This window comes from Chelmon rostratus, chromosome 20 (assembly GCF_017976325.1).
Source record: "Chelmon rostratus isolate fCheRos1 chromosome 20, fCheRos1.pri, whole genome shotgun sequence".
In the NCBI taxonomy this organism is placed as follows: domain Eukaryota; kingdom Metazoa; phylum Chordata; class Actinopteri; order Chaetodontiformes; family Chaetodontidae; genus Chelmon; species Chelmon rostratus.
In genome coordinates this window covers 811,701-830,000 of record NC_055677.1, presented here as the reverse complement: position 1 = coordinate 830,000, position 18,300 = coordinate 811,701, and the positions used below count along the sequence as shown (strand labels likewise).

The 18,300-nt window shown below is 43.2% G+C and overlaps 3 protein-coding genes and 1 long non-coding RNA gene across 7 annotated transcripts in view; 2 read left to right on the top strand and 2 right to left on the bottom strand.

Moving 5' to 3' along the window:
* sugct (succinyl-CoA:glutarate-CoA transferase) overlaps window positions 1-4,318 on the bottom strand; it is a 56,781-nt gene extending 52,463 nt beyond the window's left edge. The window contains exons 1-6 of one of the 2 annotated variants that reach the window (XM_041961005.1): window positions 4,145-4,318; window positions 2,000-2,048; window positions 1,850-1,923; window positions 1,678-1,763; window positions 961-1,011; window positions 622-742 (exon numbers count right to left, since the gene is read on the bottom strand). In XM_041961005.1, coding sequence (XP_041816939.1) covers window positions 622-742; window positions 961-1,011; window positions 1,678-1,763; window positions 1,850-1,923; window positions 2,000-2,048; window positions 4,145-4,277 — 514 coding nt within the window. In that variant the 5' untranslated portion in view covers window positions 4,278-4,318. The remainder of the gene's footprint in view (window positions 1-621; window positions 743-960; window positions 1,012-1,677; window positions 1,764-1,849; window positions 1,924-1,999; window positions 2,049-4,144) is intronic. The other variant, XM_041961006.1, reaches the window with a different exon arrangement.
* Window positions 1-18,300, bottom strand: part of LOC121623616 (NACHT, LRR and PYD domains-containing protein 3-like) — a 377,011-nt gene that overhangs the window by 183,184 nt on the left and 175,527 nt on the right. The gene's annotated exons all lie outside the window — the stretch shown is intronic.
* Window positions 3,955-6,842, top strand: LOC121623672. The gene is made up of 4 exons (XR_006007845.1): window positions 3,955-4,393; window positions 4,860-4,909; window positions 6,223-6,378; window positions 6,789-6,842. It is a non-coding gene; the product is annotated as an uncharacterized LOC121623672 (long non-coding RNA).
* Window positions 15,115-18,300, top strand: part of LOC121623612 (NACHT, LRR and PYD domains-containing protein 12-like) — a 47,922-nt gene continuing 44,736 nt past the window's right edge. The window contains exon 1 of the mRNA XM_041960946.1: window positions 15,115-15,127. The gene's annotated coding sequence lies outside the window, so the exon portion shown is untranslated. The remainder of the gene's footprint in view (window positions 15,128-18,300) is intronic.

The following is an 18,300-nucleotide window of genomic DNA, read 5'->3' as shown; positions in this document are numbered from 1 at the left end:
GACCAGCGGCACACTTTGTCCTCCGGAGAGAAACCGCGAGCCTTCAAACCGTCTTCACCGTGGAGTCCAACGACATCTAGTGGCTCGGTCTGAGAACTGCAGGGGACCGGCCTCATGAGTCCCACGTCGACCAAAGCGCGCTGCAGGACACGAGCTGGATCGCATGAGTGCAGCAGAGTACGAACATGAATAAAAGCAGCCAGAAATCAAGCTTCAGCCAGAAAAAAGAAAAAACAAAAGCTTCATATTTTACTCTGAAAAGCTGAGATTTAGAGATCAAACAGTCTCAGTTTGATAAAAATGACCTGAATGAGCGAACGAGACCATGAGCCTGATTTCCATCCGTCACCAGGACTGATGACCGGCGAACACGAGACGGTTTACGGGACGCAGACCAGATCTGCAGGTTTACAGCCCGAGCGGCACGTCGTCAGTTCACGGGAAGCTGGAGGATTAATTCTGCGGTTACGGCCGAAACAAAATGAGGAAGAAAAGAAAAGAGACAACCAGACCCGCCGTTCTTCCTCCGGACAGGTGTGTAACGTGTCCCATTTTATTCAGGACATACAACACGAGGTGTGGTTTTACAGCAACACGTGAAGCCGCGGCGGCGGTCGGTACCTGATATGGAGCAGAAGACGAGCTGAGGGTTCAGTCTGCTCAGCTGCTCGTATCCTAAACCCATCAGATCGAGTTTCCCTGGGAGGAAGTTTTCTACCAGCACATCACACACTGCTGCCAGCTGACACACACACACACACACACACACACACACACACACACACACACACACACACAGATTTAAAATACACACATGAGACTTTGCATGTTTACGGTCATGTGACAGGAATATTAAGTATGAAGAACTGAGACTTGAGGTTTGTTCAGATTCACACAGACTCAGGTGTATTAGCACTGAAGATGTCAAAGCCACTGTTTGCTGCTGTGAGTGAGTCGTACCTCCTGGATGATGTTTGCTCCTCTGGGATGTTTCAGGTCCACAGAAATACTCTGAAATCAGACAAACCAGCAGCAGAGGCTCAATATTTCCACTGTGAGAACAACACGGCAACGAAGCTGCGTTCACTGACACCACGTTAAAAACCCACCAGGAGCTTTCACCTGTTTTATCTCCCTCACAGTGAATCACATCTGTTTCACATCATCACGTTTTAGATGGTTTCCTTCCTTCGCGTTTCCGTTCCATGGAAATGAAGCTGCAGAGACTCGAAACGCTCGTCAGGTTTACTCTGCTGAGTGAGGTGCCGCACAACAAAGGTGAGCAGGGCCGAATGTGGGCGCTTCAGCTGTTTTTAAATACATTTCATAGTCTTGCGTCTTTATTTCACTGCATGTAGGAAACGCTGACATTTAAAACACTTTGACGGCAGAAATCATTCACAAGCTGATGAGAAGCTGGAAGTCAAACAGAGCAGAGGTGGACGTTTGATGGCAGAGCCTGCTGTTGGTTGTGCAGCTCTGCAGATGGCAGAGCGACTGCTGTCGACACAGACTGTGAATTCTCTGCAGGTAAAACCTTCATCGAAATGAACTGGAACCAGCAGCTGCTGGGAAGGCAGGCAGCGGACTGTATTTACTGAGCTGAGACAGGAAACCCACCGGAGTGGTCGACGCTGCAGAGGTCATGTGCTCCTGTAGGTGTGTGCTGACTCTCACCTTTTTGTTCCGGTTGACGCTGAGGAAATAGGCGCTTTCAGTGCCGACAAACGGAGGACCCCAGGATCTGGTCTCATCACCCGCACCTGTTAGACCACATCACAACGATCCTTCGCTCACACTCAGGCAGTAACCGTAGTCACACTGGGACAAGGCAGGGACGCAGACTCACCTGGTCTCTCCACTTTGATCACCTCAGCTCCCAGATCCCCCAGGATCATGGTGGTAAAGGGACCCGCCAGAACTCTGCACACAGTTTTAAAGGGACGGGTTAAAGAAACCACACGAGCCCGGAGCACGACTGCAGTATTCAGACTCTCACCTTGTCAGGTCTAACACTCTGACGCCCTCCAGTGGTCGAAGGTTTTCTGCTGTTGGCAAACAGTGAAATGAGTCACGATGCTGAACATTAACACGTCAGCACAGACAGAAAACAAAATACATACATGACTTTGAGGCTTATGTCCTAAAAAAAAATACTCCATTACAAGAAAAGGCCTAAAATTCAAATATTACTACAGTAAAAGTACAGAAGTGATGTCAGCTAAATGTAGTATGAGAAGTAAAAGTACTCATTCAGCAGAATTCCTTCTGTTACTATAGAAATGTTTTTAATGTACAAAGTAACTCTGAAGGTGTTAGTGTTAAATTAAACGTAGTGACGTACAAAGAAACATGAACTGGAAACACTCCGGTTCAGTACAACTACCTCAAAACTGTACCTACGTACAGTGTTTGAGTACTTGAATGTGCTCAGTTACAGTAAACACTGCATTAACAGCGAAACTAATCCAGTGCTCAGCAACACAAAGGTAAAAACCAGTAACGTTTACCAGTATGACCAGTGAGAAAGTCACCTCGTTTGCTCTCCATCAACACAGACGGACCCTGGAGCCGTGAGCGGCTCAGGTAAACACGAGCAAACAGGTGACAGCTCAGGTTACAGCTCGGAGAACCACCTGAGGCTGCTTGTTCTTCAAGGTGACTTCTGTTCAAACCCTCAGTCTCTGCTCTGCTACTGGAGAAAACGAGGAGGAGGAGGAGGAGGAGGGTCACACGCTTCCTCAATTCACCTCATGTTTACCTCTTTTCACGGGGGCAGAGTGGACACGGCAGCGGGAGAATCATTCAAACAGAAATCTGTTCATTTGGGTCAGATATCACCTGAGTATGGATAAAACACTACCTGTGTACTTTTAATTTGTAAGTGAAGTTTATCGGCCAGGTCCGGCTGAGCAGCGCTGTGATGACGGTGTAGAAAGGACTCTGCTGATACCAGCTTGAGCTAAAGAGGACTTTTATTAACGAGCGGTATCAGATGGGATGACGGCCATCCCAGAGAGCTTCAGGGTCAGATCAGAAGACTCTGCCAACACAACATACAGCATGACGGTCTGTCGAACTCCACCCAAATCTTTCCCGTCTCAAAGACCAGATCATGTTCTGGCATCGTCCCGCTGACGAATGTCAAATGAGTTTATTGATGTTTCCAGTTTTTACAAATTGAAACACATTTTAAAAAAGCTCTAAATTCTTTTGTTCCATATCTTTGAGAGAAAAAGAAAAGAAACATGAATTAAATTAACCTCAGACGTATATATAATATTAAATAAGAAAAAGGTGGCGACAAACACTTGTGGAGAGAGGGCAAACAGAAATAACAGCACACTCCTTAATCTCCAGGAGTCCAGGTCTGTATGATACCGAGTCTCACAATGTTCCAGCTCTTCTAGAACACAAGGTTTCAAGGTTGAGCTTTGCTGTTGTTTTTTCCATTATGTACACTTTGATAAGTCGCTCTTTCCATTGATCTGCCAGGACGCAGTTATCATCTTTGCAGCAGCCGCTGTAAGGATGTTGAGAAGGTACATTTTTTCTTTACACAGAGAATCATGGGGCAGCGCTCCAAGTATAAAGATCAGCGGGTATATGTCTTCATCTATAGAAGATTCAGTCCTAACAGCCCCTCTATAAACTTTACCACCTCTGCTTTATCTTTTCCTGGTCTGACTCGACCTGGCCTCACATTAGATTAGATCAAACTTTATTGATCTCACAATGGAGAAATTCACACCCCTCAACTAAAAAGTGGTCTACATTCCAAACATCAGTTTACCCCTGATCATGCTCAATCTGACATATATTTGACCCTTGGTTGATCCGATCATAGACCTCTTCGTGACAAAGTGTTTCTGGTCTTTCAGTCTGCTGCTAGCTTGACGAGCCGAAAGAAGTTCGACTTTGACCCGCACCGGTAATTAAAGGAGTCCTGACACCGAAAAACAACACTTTAACACAATTAGTTTATTTAATAGTTTTAATAACGTAAGTTTTCAGTGAGCGGGAGTTTCTTTTTCTTTAATCTTCATCGACTAGCAGACTGAATGCCGGTGACACCGCTGGAGGCTAACAGGATTGTTGGTTGCTAACATTAGCCAGCTAGCTTTAGCTCCGGAGTTTGTCGTACCTCTTTGAGTGTGTGATAACCGCCGTCCTCCCAACAGACACCGGACCGGATGATTCCTCCGGAGCTGTGAAGTGAACCCGGCCGACCAGAGAGGTGAAAGACGGCATTTCAGGAGCCTGAGAGAGGCAGACATCTTTCCGACTGTTAGCGCCAAGCTACACGCACCGCAACAACACTTCCGGCCCTCGCTTTCAAAATAATGGTCAGGATGAACGTCAGAAGCGGCTCCGAGAGCGTCCAGCTTTCCAGGTCCAGCCTCACTTTGTGCATCTCGTGTTAAGTATGACCATTACATTATGATCACATAGCAAAGGGAACAGTGTTGGAGAGAAAAATCCGTGATGATGTTTGAAAGGCCCAGATTCAAGATTCAATTCATTCAAGAGTCTTTATTGTCATTGAGCATGACATGCGGCTCACACATTTTCTATGTTTCTGCATTTATCGTTGGTTGACCACTGAGGCGGACTCGTTTTACATGATCAGTGATTTTAAAACCAGCCGTGTCTGGAAAGTCCTGTTAGTGCCGGCATGCAGACGTTTTCTGGTATAAAAGCTCATAGAAAGTAAATAAAGAACTCTAATCATCTGATGCACATTTCAGTTGAGATGTCGACTTTGTCACTCATGATTTTGGCCTCAATAATAAGCTGAACATTTCTGTGCAGACTCAATGCTGATAACATGTTTTCTATATTGTGTTTATATGTGGCAGGTTCATCACATCTGATTTTCAGCCGAGCTTCAGACCTTTCTGCTCTTTAGGTAAGATTCAAGATTCAAGAGTCTTTATTGTCATTGAGCATGTCATTAAGTACATTTGACAAATAGATTCCTCACTGCCGTGTTCATCTCGGAAGTCGTGCAGCGATCAGTTTAAAGTTAACATTGATTTCACCAATCAGCTGTGCCGAGGGAATATAATGGAATTTAGGTGTGTGTAAGTGTGCGGCATGTCTCTGAGGTCCCACCGTGGTCATTAGCAAAGGAGGGGTCGAACTAAGAATGCTGTGTGTGGCGGCCGCATCAGCTGCTGCCCATCAGTGTTAGTGTTTCTTTGTATTTATCACATTTTACACAAACGTTTCAAGTAATGACACAACACATAGTCTTTTGAGTTCATACAATACACTTTATTTTTCCTGTCAGTTTCTATTTGGTGGCACACAATTTAGTTAAAATAGATTATTATTTGCAAAGTAATACTTACCTTTTGTTTCCTGAGCTCTTCGGGCTAAAGGCTGGAAAAGCGGGAAGAAGTTGGCCTTTTAAGGGCGGTCAGCAGGAAGTGGAAGGAACCACGAGGGAGAAGGAAGAAGGAGGGGCTGGTTTTGGTTAATTGGTTTAAAATCTCTTTGTTGTTTCTTGTGATAGTTACTGTGAGCTGATTATTTCTTTGTTTATCATGTATTTTGTTTTGTTGCTGTTTATCAGTTTGAATATCTTTAAGTAGTCGGAGGTCTTAGATTTAATGTTGGTGTGGTCCCCTGTGTGTCTGTCTAGGACTAGTCCATGTCTATATAACCCCCTGGTGTGTCATTTGTGTCAGGTCTTTTTGATTATGTTAAGTTGAAGTTTATAGTTTGTACTGTTTAGTTGACCTCCCTTTTGATTTTGGGCCCTGTTTTTTGTTTGCTCACTTTTCTAGTTAAGTTATGTGAATTACTTTGTTTCTGGTTTATCAGTTTATTAAAGAAAAATTCCTTTTTTACACCTTCGTCCTGTTGCCTCTTTGCTGGGTCCCTGACACTGTGCCTTTTAAAAGTGTCACCAGCAGGTTGCCAGTAAGGTGTACTCATGACTTCCCAAACACACGTAGAGGTTTTAAGTGCCTGTGCTGTATGAGTCGATGTCAGTGCTTTCCCTGTGGGACAGCAGCGCCACATCAGCATGTTTGAACAGCCTCACTCTCTTTTGGGAAAAAGGATTTTAATGTTCCCTCACATGAAGTATTTTCGAGGCAGAAGTTACAAACTTACACAGTATTTTTTTTCTGGACGGAAGGTTTTTGGTGAATCAGTGACTGTAAAACACTTAAAGTCATGTTTGATTAGAGTGATTGTTTTTATGTGCAACAGGCAAAGGGTGAATTTCAGCCGGTCCCAACACATCCACTGGAGACGACCTTCGTGGCACGGTGGGACAGTGTTCAGCCTCAGCTGACATCGGGTCTCCAGAAAAAGGGGGGTGTCGCCGGCCAGAAACGAGCCAAACATGTGCAGATCTTACAGGAGGTAACTGTTCATTCATTGTTGTCTGTATGTGTGCTTTAATATATTCTGTTTCAGTAAAGCCTGGATCCAGAGAAATGTTTGACACGGCAGCAGAAGCAGCCCTGTTTTCTCTGCTGGGACAGTTAATGGACCCCACCTGCACAGAATCTCTGACACGTGGGGGTGTTTCTTGTGCTGCTTCACCTGTCCGAGTCAGTGTGGTGAAAGCTTTTGTTCCTCTTGCTTATATGATAGAGCCAGGCGTGGAACACGCGGTGCCCATAAAACACTCGATGCACAAATGGACAGCACCCTGATTGAAATCTGACAATGTCTGCGTGCAGATGTACAGCGTATGGTAAGAAATGATGTTAATTTGTGGAAAAGCACTCTAAAGTTTCCCTTTTCTCCTATTTGCTTCAAATACGCAGGACCGGAATGATGGTGGAGGACTTGAGGCACTCAGGAACCGTAGACAGCTGCAGGGACAGGTTGAAAATGTCCAGGAACACTCCTGCTAGCTGGTCAGCACATGTCCTCAAAGTCTGGCCTGACACCTTATCCGGTCCTGCAGCTCTGCGGGTGTTGATCCTCCTCAGGGTGGATGTCACCTGGTGCTGCTGCAGGACGAGGGGCTGGTGCTGCTCCTCCAGCCGGGGTAGGTGTGTGACTTCTCTGCTGCCTGATGTGTCGAAGCGGGCAAAGAAGCTGTTTAAGGTGTCAGGCAGGGTGGGGTCGTGGCTGGCGAGCTGAGTGTTCGGCTTGTAGTCCGTCATGGTTCTGATGCCTCTCCACATGTTCTGGGGGTTGTTGTTATTGAAGTGATCTTCAGTTTTGTTTTTGTACTGGAGCTTGGCCTGCTTGATTCCTTTCTTCAGCTCTGCTCGAGCCCTGCTATAAGCCAGCCTGTCTCCAGATCTGTAGGCAGTATCCCGGGCTTTCAGCAGGGACCGCACTGAGCTGTCCAGCCATGGTTTCTGGTTGGGAAACACTGTGATGGTCTAACAGGGAGGACAGCATCAGTGCAGAACTGAACATAGGACAATACAGACGATGTGTACTCCTCAAGGTCTGACTCTTCTCTGAACACAGTCCAGTCTGTGGGCTCAAAGCAGTCCTGAGGTCTGTTTCACAAAGCAGGTTTACTGAAAACTCCGAGTATGTTAACCCTGAAATGAGGGAAACTCTGAGTTTTCTGTTTCACATAGGAAGGTAAGTCAAACCAGAGAAAGAGGGGTAACTCAAGCCTGTTTCACAGACAGAGGTAAGTTAAACTCTGGGCCAGTTACCGTAGTAACAGAGTCTATGAACCTAACCTGGTCGGGACCAGGTTTTACTCAAGGAACCTCGAGTTTCTCTGTGTCTCCGCCCTCTTTCAACCACACACCGTATTTCACTTCCTCATTCATTCATTCAGTCAGCAGACGAGTTTTGGCAAAGTTCTGCCGTCTGTTATTAAAAAAAAAATCATTAAAAATATCAGTCAGTGGAAGTCCGTTAGGCACAGTAGGTGGTGACTTTATTCGTTAACATGGCAAGTTAACGTGTTTTGATCATGATCTAACTATACATGACAGGAGAGTTTGACGGCCTTCTGCTGGGTGACAGGGGTTACCCATGCCAACCCAGGCTGCTGACCCCTTACCCTGACCCTGACCCTGAACCAGGCCCCCAACAGAACTTCAGTCGGGCTCACTGCAGGACGAGAGCCCGGGTGGAGATGACCATAGGCCTGCTGAAAGCCCGTTTCCAGTGCCTTCATCACCTGAGGATGACCCCTGCGAGGGCCTGTGATATTATTGTGGATTGTGTTGTTCTTCATAATATTGTTACTATTAGAGGAGAGCAACAACCTGCCCTACAAATGGACGACCCTGATGATGACCCCCCTCCACCTGCCAGCTATGCAGGATGGCAGAGCAGTCAGAGACAACATATGCCATCACCACCACCACAGCAGTCAAATAAATCAATAATACACATTTCATTTGGTCTTCTTTATTTCCTACAAATACAACAGCTTGTTTAGTTAATGTTCCAATAGTTAATATAATTAACATAGTTCACCATGCACCCACCTCTAACTTGTGCTCCAGTATTGATTTCTTTAACAGGTAACTGGGAATACATAAGGAGGACATTAAATGATACAGTTGCACATGAATTCCACAGACTGAACCTCTGCTGATTGCTGGACATTCATCTCACTGTATCAGTCTGTGCAGTGGAAGTTGAGGGACCTTCCTGCTGCTGCCCAGCCATGCTCTGTTAAAAAGGATGAGAATGTGTTAATACTTCAGTGTAGGCTAAATGTCACACTATATTCCACCAGAATGTTAATAAGTGTAAATTGGAAGGCAACTATCAGTAACATATGAAGATGTTACCTCTATAGGCCTTTCTGGGTCTTCCTCTGTGAAGGCAGCAGACATAGTTTCGTTGTAGTCTTCATCCTAGATGAGTGATATGTTTCAGTATACTTAAATGGACCATTTTGCAAAATCTTTGGAGTATTGCCGACTTACAGTTACAAGGTCTGTTGTGGCTTGAGGTGGCTCCACCAGGCAGACAGTACCATCAGAATCTGTTGGGACAAGCGGAGAAAAAAAAGACATGAAAGGAAAATAAATATTTTTATGAATAGGCTTTAAATATATATATATATATATATATATATATATATATATAGGCCAAGGCATATTACATTTAATGAAGGCACTTGTGTCTTGGGTGGTGGTCTCAGAGGATGAACCTCCTCCAGGGATTCCCTCAGCCACTGGCCTTCCTACATTCTGGCTTACAAAGCAGGTTTACTGAAAACTCCGAGTATGTTAACCCTGAAATGAGGGAAACTCTGAGTTTTCTGTTTCACATAGGAAGGTAAGTCAAACCAGAGAAAGAGGGGTAACTCAAGCCTGTTTCACAGACAGAGGTAAGTTAAACTCTGAGTCAGTTACCGCAGTAACTGACTCTATGAACCTAACCTGGTCGGGACCAGGTTTTACTCAAGGAACCTCGAGTTTCTCTGTGTCTCCGCCCTCTGTCAACCACACACCGTATTTCATTTCCTCATTTATTCACTCAGTCGGCAGATGAGTTTTGGCAAAGTTCTGCCGTCTGTTATTAAAAATATCAGTCAGTGGAAGTCCATTAGTCACAGTAGGTGGTGACTTTTTTTCGTTAACATGGCTTGTCCGTTTGATCATGATCCCGTGGATGAAGGTGCAGCGATACTGCACAGAGAGTTAAATATTCGTCGGGAGATAGTTATCAGACCACGCATCGATGTTCTTTCTTTTCCAGACAGTTATCTTTTTGAGCGGTACCGTTTCACGGCACAGTCCATCATCTACATACACAATCTAATCCGTCCTTACATTTGCAACGTTACCAGCCGTAGTCATGCCCTGACATCTCAGCAGATATTGTGTGTTGCGCTGCGTTTTTTTGCAAATGGGAGTTTTCTGTACAATGTCGGAGATGCAGAGCACAGCAAGGCGACTGTATGCAGGGCGGTGAGGAAAGTGTGCCTCGCCCTGAAACGCCTTTTACCAATATTTGTCGTTTTCCCTGGACATAAACCCGTCAGAGTCATCAAGGAGGAGTTCCACAGGATTGCAGGTGAATGATGTAGAGATCCGTTAAATGAATATTAAATTATATTTGGTTAATGACGTGCTGCAACCTCAGACTGGGATTAGTAATTTTAATTTCTTTTAGGATTTCCCAGTGTGATTGGCTGCATAGATGGCACACACCCCCACCACAGCTCCTTCACATAATGAAGCAGACTATGTGAATAGGAAGTCCATTCACAGCATAAATGTGCAGGTACATGTACATTGACTGTTTCAAAATGTTAAAGACTGCGTCATAGTTAAACATCTGTCATTCTCTGCACTGCACAGATCATATGTGATGCCGGATACATCATTTCCAATGTGGAGGCCAAGTGGCCTGGGTCTGTTCATGACTCAAGGATGTATCGCGAGTCTAACCTGAGCAACAGACTGCAACGTGGTAAGCAGCCTAAAGATTTGCACAAGTCACTTGTCTCCCTCCTTTAATATACTCTAACTATACATTACAGGAGAGTTTGACGGCCTTCTGCTGGGTGACAGGGGTTACCCATGCCAACCCAGGCTGCTGACCCCTTACCCTGACCCTGAACCAGGCCCCCAACAGAACTTCAATCGGGCTCACTGCAGGACGAGAGCCCGGGTGGAGATGACCAAAGGCCTGCTGAAAGCCCGTTTCCAGTGCCTACGTCACCTGAGGGTGACCCCTGCGAGGGCCTGTGATATTATTGTGGATTGTGTTGTTCTTCATAATATTGCTACTATTAGAGGAGAGCAACAACCTGCCCTACAAATGGACGACCCTGATGATGACCCCCCTCCACCTGCCAGCTATGCAGGATGGCAGAGCAGTCAGAGACACCATATGCCATCACCACCACCACCACAGCAGTCAAATAAATCAATAATACACATTTCATTTGGTCTTCTTTATTTCCTACAAACACAAGAGCTTGTTTAGTTAATGTTCCAATAGTTAATATAATTAACATAGTTCACCATGCACCCACCTCTAACTTGTGCTCCAGTATAGCAGTTTCTAGATCTGCAATTTTTATCTTGCGGTCCAAGTACTGCATGTCTTTTTCAGTTTTTTGTATTTTTATCAGGAGATAGATTTTGTAGATTTCTTTAACAGGTAACTGGGAATACATAAGGAGGACATTAAATGATCCAGTTGCACACGAATTCCACAGACTGAACCTCTGCTGTTTACTGGACATTCATCTCACTGTATCAGTCTGTGCAGTGGAAGTTGAGGGACCTTCCTGCTGCTGCCCAGCCATGCTCTGTTAAAAAGGATGAGAATGTGTTCATACTTCAGTGTAGGCTAAATGTCACACTCTATATTCCACCAGAATGTTAATAAGTGTAAATTGGAAGGCAACTATCAGTAACATATGAAGATGTTACCTCTATAGGCCTTTCTGGGTCTTCCTCTGTGAAGGCAGCAGACATAGTTTCGTTGTAGTCTTCATCCTAGATGAGTGATATGTTTCAGTATACTTAAATGGACCATTTTGCAAAATCTTTGGAGTTTTGCTTACTTACAGTTACGAGGTCTGTTGTGGCTTGAGGTGGCTCCACCAGGCAGACAGTACCATCAGAATCTGTTGGGACAAGCGGAGAAAAAAAAAAAAAGCCATGAAAGGAAAATAAATATTTTTATGAATAGGCTTTAATATATATATATATATATATATATATATATATATATATATATAGGCCAAGGCATATTACATTTAATGAAGGCACTTGTGTCTTGGGTGGTGGTCTCAGAGGATGAACTTCCTCCAGGGATTCCCTCAGCCACTGGCCTTCCTACTTTCTGGCTTAGGGCCAGCTCCTCTGCCTCAGTTAGAGGTGGTGGTGGTGGGCCACCACCCGTTCTTCTTGCATCTGCCTTTTTTCTGTTGGCTGAGTAAAAGTCTGTGTTAGTTTGGCTTAATTATTTAACATGACATGATATAGATGAGAACACTTTTTTTCATTTTTAAATTTTTACTCGTAGACAAAAAACAAAACATTATATGAACACAATATACCCAATTTTACAATGAAAGGGAGCAGAAAGAAGAAAAAAACTTATATTTATGTGTGTGAAAACAGCATTATGTTGGGGATAAAACAACTGCACAAACAGCCACTTAATATTTACTTGACAATGTAAAACATGATCAAAATGAGGAAGCTACCTCCATGAGATCATGCCGAGGTCTTACCTGTTTGAACAATGTTTTTATATTTCATTTTAAGCTGCTGCCAAGTGCGCTTCTCCCCCGCGGGATTGCACCTAAATGAAATAAATTAAAAGGCTACCATTCAAGCAGTTTTGACTTGTAATATTATTGTGATTTCAAAGGACTACATTTATACTCACGCATTGACCCGAGCAGCAATGTTCTCCCACGCCGTCTCCCTCTCCTTCGCAGCTGCAGCGGTGTTGGACTTCCGTCTAAAAACATGTTCAAACTCGCTGTATGAGCGCATTAAAATGTTCAGTTCGAGCGGTGTAAAGTACGCAGCCTTCCCCTTCCGCGTTGCCATGGTGACTCCTCAAATCGGGGTTCCATTGATGCTGTCTTTTTAAAGTTGCGGTGCACGCGCTTAACTCCAGGTGAACCTACTCTGAGTTAATCAAACTAACTCAAATCTGCTGTTGTGGAATCGAAAACTCAGAGTTTCCTATCTCAGAGTAGATCAACTCAGAGTTCAGGGTTACACTCAGAGTTTGTTGAACCTGCTTTGTGAAACGGACCCCAGGTCAGAAAATGAACACCTGTTCACCTGGAAGAGGCGTCCAGCCAAGAATGAACTCATTAACTCTCATAATAAAAGTGTTTCATATTTATTTGCTAGTGTTGGAGACTTCTTTTAAATAATGTAAATTTAAGTATGAAATATAAATATATCGAGGGCGGGGGGCGGTGGGGGTGTGAATATAACGGCAACTGCAGCAGCTCCACCTGTGTCGCGTCATCAGAAACAGACGTCGCTTCACGTGACGCTTCAGAGGAAAGGACGTCTCAATTCTCATAAAACATATTTCCTCGTTTCTTCTCTCCTTGCGTGGTTTCCTTGCGTCCTTCCATGCATCCATGCAAGACGCAAGTGAAGGAAACGAGGATGCAATTTTGAGAAATGGGATGTACCCTCAGAGTTTGTTGAACCCGCTTTGTGAAACGGACCCCAGATCGATTGATTGTTGTGACTTGCAAGCTAGCGTAGCTATATTTGCTAACGCTCATTACAAAACTTCCGGGTCAGGTACATCCAACCAATTAAATATTAAAACCTAATTCATTCCTGTGGCCCGTTTTTCCATTTCGTATTTTTGATCTGATCCTGAAATTGAAATATTAAAAACCAGGCATGTTTTCGTTTTTGTGTTAGATTAAAAAACGAAAAACAAAATAATCTGTCACTTTTTTATTTTTTCATTTTTGAATGATACACGGATTGGATTGAGAGGCTCCACTCACACACCTCCTCTGCTGCAGGGCGCCACTGTCTGCGCAGGCGCACTGCGCGCAGGCTGCGGCTCCTCGTGCTGTTTGCCTGGAAGCTTCTGGAAGGGATGGATGAGAATGGCGCCAACCGAAAACTAAACTGTCCTCAAGCCTTGAGAAGAGGAAGATATGAGGCTGATGTGATGAAGCTCGTGTTTTATTTCTGGAAAGTTCAGGAAAGTTTGACGAAGTGGACAAAGTCAAGAGGCTTCATAACGAGCTAGCGAGCTAACGGGTGAAATAACTGTTAGCTAGCTAGGCTAGCGTCCCGTTAGCTAACGTCTTGTCAGTGGACTTGACTGTGTGGTCACACCGGCTGTTTGTGGTGCTGACGGCTGAAGTTATCTTGTCGCTTCTGGTCTCTTGGCCTTTTCAATCGGCTTGCTTTACAGAGCAGTTTTGGTAATGTAATGCCAAGTTCAATGTTAATATTAAAACCAGGACAATAAAACAATAAAAGTTAGCCGGAGTTCAGACTCCATTCTGAGTGAACAGAGCAGAGCAGAAGGAGGACAACTGAATCCTGAGACAGGTGAGTGAACTAATATAAAGAAACTGAGCCGGTCCAGAGCTGGATGGGTTCATTATGCTGTAAACTGTGTGTGTTTGTGTGTTACGTCCTCTTTTCTCAGTCTTAGTTCAGTCAGACACTTGAACAGACGTGTTTGTCATGAGTCTTGTGTTCTGAGCTCTCAGTCGGTGTTACTGGTCCTCTCTCAGACTGACTGAAGTCCAGAAGACCAGTGATCACTGACAGTGGTTCGTTTTACACGAATTGTATTTATATTAATTATTTTTTCCACCACTTCAGCACCTACACCTGACAAAATAATACAACTCAGTAAAATGTAATTGCCAACTACAGCCGCAAGTAAACATCTGAACCTTACCAAAGGTCTGTTTTATGGATCTGCAGTAAACTGTGCGCTCATTCAGGATGTTGTGTTGTACAACTGTAGATACAGTATAAGAAATCTCCGTCAAAGGATCAAGGTTGCTGTTAAATATCAAGATATTTTGTTAATGTTTAACAAAACACCTGAGTAAACCTGACCCTGAAGAGGACTTGTTCCTGACCACTGAACTGAGTGAATCAGATTTATTGGACTATATGTTGAGACTTGTCTTTATTCAGATGGAGGCAGCTGTGGAGTATTTTTCTCATGACGGCTTCTGTTGTAGTTCCAACGTTTCTTTTAAAGCTGGCCTCTGTTCCAAAAGTCTCTTTCAGATAGTTGGATTTTTTTAAAGTGTGAACATGAGGATGTCGATGTGGACTTTGAGGCTGAGAGCGAGCATCAGTATCTGTGTGCAGGCTGTTAGTCTGCTATCAGCAGCAGAGGGAGGAGAATTCAAAGGACCGATGATGTCGTAGGACTGTTCACCACTTTATTGTAAAAGAGCTTTTTAAACAGTGGAGTCCAAGAGCTTTAGGTAACCATCAGTTGATGAGTGCATGAGCTGAGTCTGTGAGATGAGTTTTCAGTCCAGCCTGGTAACAAGGCTCAGTGTCAGCAGCATTACACATAGACAGACATCAGTATAACATCACACAACAAATCAAAATTCACTGTGTTCATCAGCTGGGAGAGAAAACTGCTTGTTCAGGAACATGTTGCATTCAGTGCATAGTTATATTCTGGTATATATTTTTATTTTCTTTTAGAAGTGAAGCTGAAGCAGGTGAGTGTTAATCCAACATTTCATGACTTTACTGTTAAAGTGTGAGTCAGTTTCCTTCCTGTGGACTGTAGAGGACACAAATGTTAGACTGTGTGTGAGAGAGAGACCATGTATGACCATGTATTACAGTAATCCCTCGTTTATCGCGGGGGTTACGTTCCAAAAATAACCCACGATAAGTGAAATCCGCGAAGTAGATATACTGTATTCCGTAATGACGCCCGACAGCCGCATAGCTTTTACCGTCCTTCAGCATGTCCAAAAGTTTAACTTTTTCTGTAATAGTGAGCATCTTCCTCGGCTTCTTCGGTGCGTCTGGAGGCCCCTTTGTCGGCGCAGAACGCTTCTTCGACATTGTGGGTTTTGTCAAGGAGAAAAATTGCAAACAAATTTGGCAGAATGTGCAGAAACGAAAACTGTCATAAAAATATCAACTTTTCACTTCTAAACAGTGAAGCCACTGAGCCAAATAGGATTCAGAGCACAATGCACTGTAAAAAAAAAAAAAGCGCTGTAAAAAAAAAACACTGTAAAAAAAATCCGCGAAGCAGCGAAGCCACGATAAGTGAAGCGCGATATAGCGAGGGATTACTGTAATCACATTGTGGGGACTCGCCGTCCTCATGAGGACAAAACAGAAGTCCCTGTAATGCAAATCATTAACTTTTAGGGTGAAGGCTTTGGTGAAGTTTAGGTTTAGGCAAGCAGTGGTCATGGTGATGGTTAGGATTAGTCTCCAGGAAATGAATATAAGTCATTTTAATGTCCCCAGAAATTAAGGAAACATGAGTGTGTGTGTGTGTGTGTGTGTGTTACTTCCTGTTCTCCCAGTCTTGTTTCCTGATTCTTGTGTTCTGAGCTCACCGTCAGCATCACTGTTTTACTCTCAGACTGACCTCAGATCAGAAGATGAGTGTTCGTGTGGAGGAAGAGGAGGACAGAGCTGAGTCTTCAGCATCCAGCTGTCTATCTATGAAGAGTGACTGGTCCAAAGATGAACCTCCAGTCTTCAGCCATGAACCTGGACCCTCAGACACAAAGTGAGAGAACTGCTATTAATTCATTTCTACGACTCACTTTCAGTGACTTCTGTCAGCGCCATGTTTTCATTGTTTTCACTGTTTTCATTGTTTTCATTGTTTTCATTGTTTTCACTGTTTTCACTGTTTTCATTGTTTTCATTTTGTGGTTTTATATTAAAAATGTCACTAAAATGTATTTTTAAATGTAACAAACGTTTTGTGACATGAAGAGAAATTATTGGAGGCATCTTCATCTTAGAATGTGTGACAGCTGTCAGTCATAGAGAAAAGCTCTGATCTAATCTAAGAGGACTAATGCAGACTTTTGTTTCAAATATTTTTTTTATTGTGAAGAGTAGCATCATGGTACATGGCAGCCAGAAAAACATTTTCTCTTCTTTCTTTTTTTTTTTTTATCACATACAGTGTGAACAACAGTGAGGGGGGCTATTCATCATTTGTTTTTGTTTTTTGTTTTTTTAAAAAAGGAAATGGTCCTCACATTATATTATGAACATAGAACATAAACAGAAAGAAGCTGAAGAGAAGAAAAGAGAGGAAAACGAAACAAACAAACAAACAAAAAAAACCCTGACCCACCCATCCTCCCACTCAGACCCTAATATTACGCATAATGTAGTTAATATACAGGATTTGAATAAGTTTAGCTTTTCAAATAGGAGATTAAGGGGTGCCAAATCTTATCAAATTCTCTAAGTTTGTCTCTCAGAAAGAACCTAATTCTTTCTACATGCAGAGTTTCTGTTAACTCAGTGAGCCAGTGTTTCACAGTGGTCACTTCTTTCTTCTTTCAAAAAAGAAGAATGAGCTTTTTAGCAGTGAGAAGTCCATAAGTTCTCCTAACCTGCAGGTATTTAAAGAAGTCACACTATGGGAGAGCATATTTTTCCTTAAGTTGCTGGAAGGATGCAAACACTCCTTTTAGGTATAGGTCACCAACGCAACCAATTCCCAAATCCTTCCATGCAAGAAAGGAGCCATCTAAATAAGGAGCAAATGAAGGATTTGCTATTATGGGTAATAGGAAAAGACACATTTCTAAGCTCAAAATGTTTCTTAAGTTGTTTCCAAATGAGTATGATGTTATGAATAATTGGATTGTTACTATAGTTGGCTTTACTTAGTGGCACAGGTGACAAAATAACTGCACCCACAGAGAAAGGTAGACAATCTCGTTCCATCTCTAAACCAACAGGCAGCACAACTGAGTCATCCAACAAATAGGCAAAGGAGCGAATATTGGAGGCCCAAGAATAATGAATGAAGTTTGGCAGAGCCAGCCCTCCATTTGTCTTGGGTTTACAAAGATGAGCTTTCCCTATTCTATGTACTTTATAATCCCACACAAATGAGAGAATAATGGAATCTAAGCGTTTGAAGAATGCTTTAGAGATACAAACAGGTATGTTCTGGAGGAGATATAACAGCTGCGGGAGAAATATCATTTTAACAGCATTTATCCTTCCCAGCAAAGAAATCGGAAGCGTCCTCCAAAATTGAATGTTATTCCTGAGTTTATCCATCAAGGGATCAAAATTGGCCTTAAACAATAAATTAAAATTTTTAGTAATAATTATTCCAAGGTACTGAAATTTTTCTTTGGTTATCTTAAAGGGAAGTTGATAGAGCCATTCATGATCTATAATACGAACTGGCATGAGCTCACTCTTGTCCCAGTTGACTCTGTAACCCGCAAAGGATCCAAACAGATCAATCAAGGACAGAAGTGGTGGTATTGAAGCTTGAGGCTGTGATATGAAGAGGAGAATATCATCTGCATAAAGAGCTATTTTACTAGCAGTGTACTTTGTATTATATCCATAAATTTCTGGGTGTGATCGGATTTTCTCTGCAAGGGGCTCTATCGCCAACGTGAAGAGCAAGGTACTTAATGAACAGCCCTGCCTAGTTCCCCTGCGCAACTTGAAATTAGGAGAAAGAGTATGATTAGTCAATATTTTGGCACAGGGGTTATTATATAACAGTTTAATCCATGATATAAACCTATTACCAGTTTCAAATTTATTAAGAACTGCAAATAAGTAGGGCCATTCAACCTGATCAAATGCCTTTTCGGCATCTAAAGACAGTACCAAAAGGTCCTCCTTGGGATGCTGTGAGGAATATATA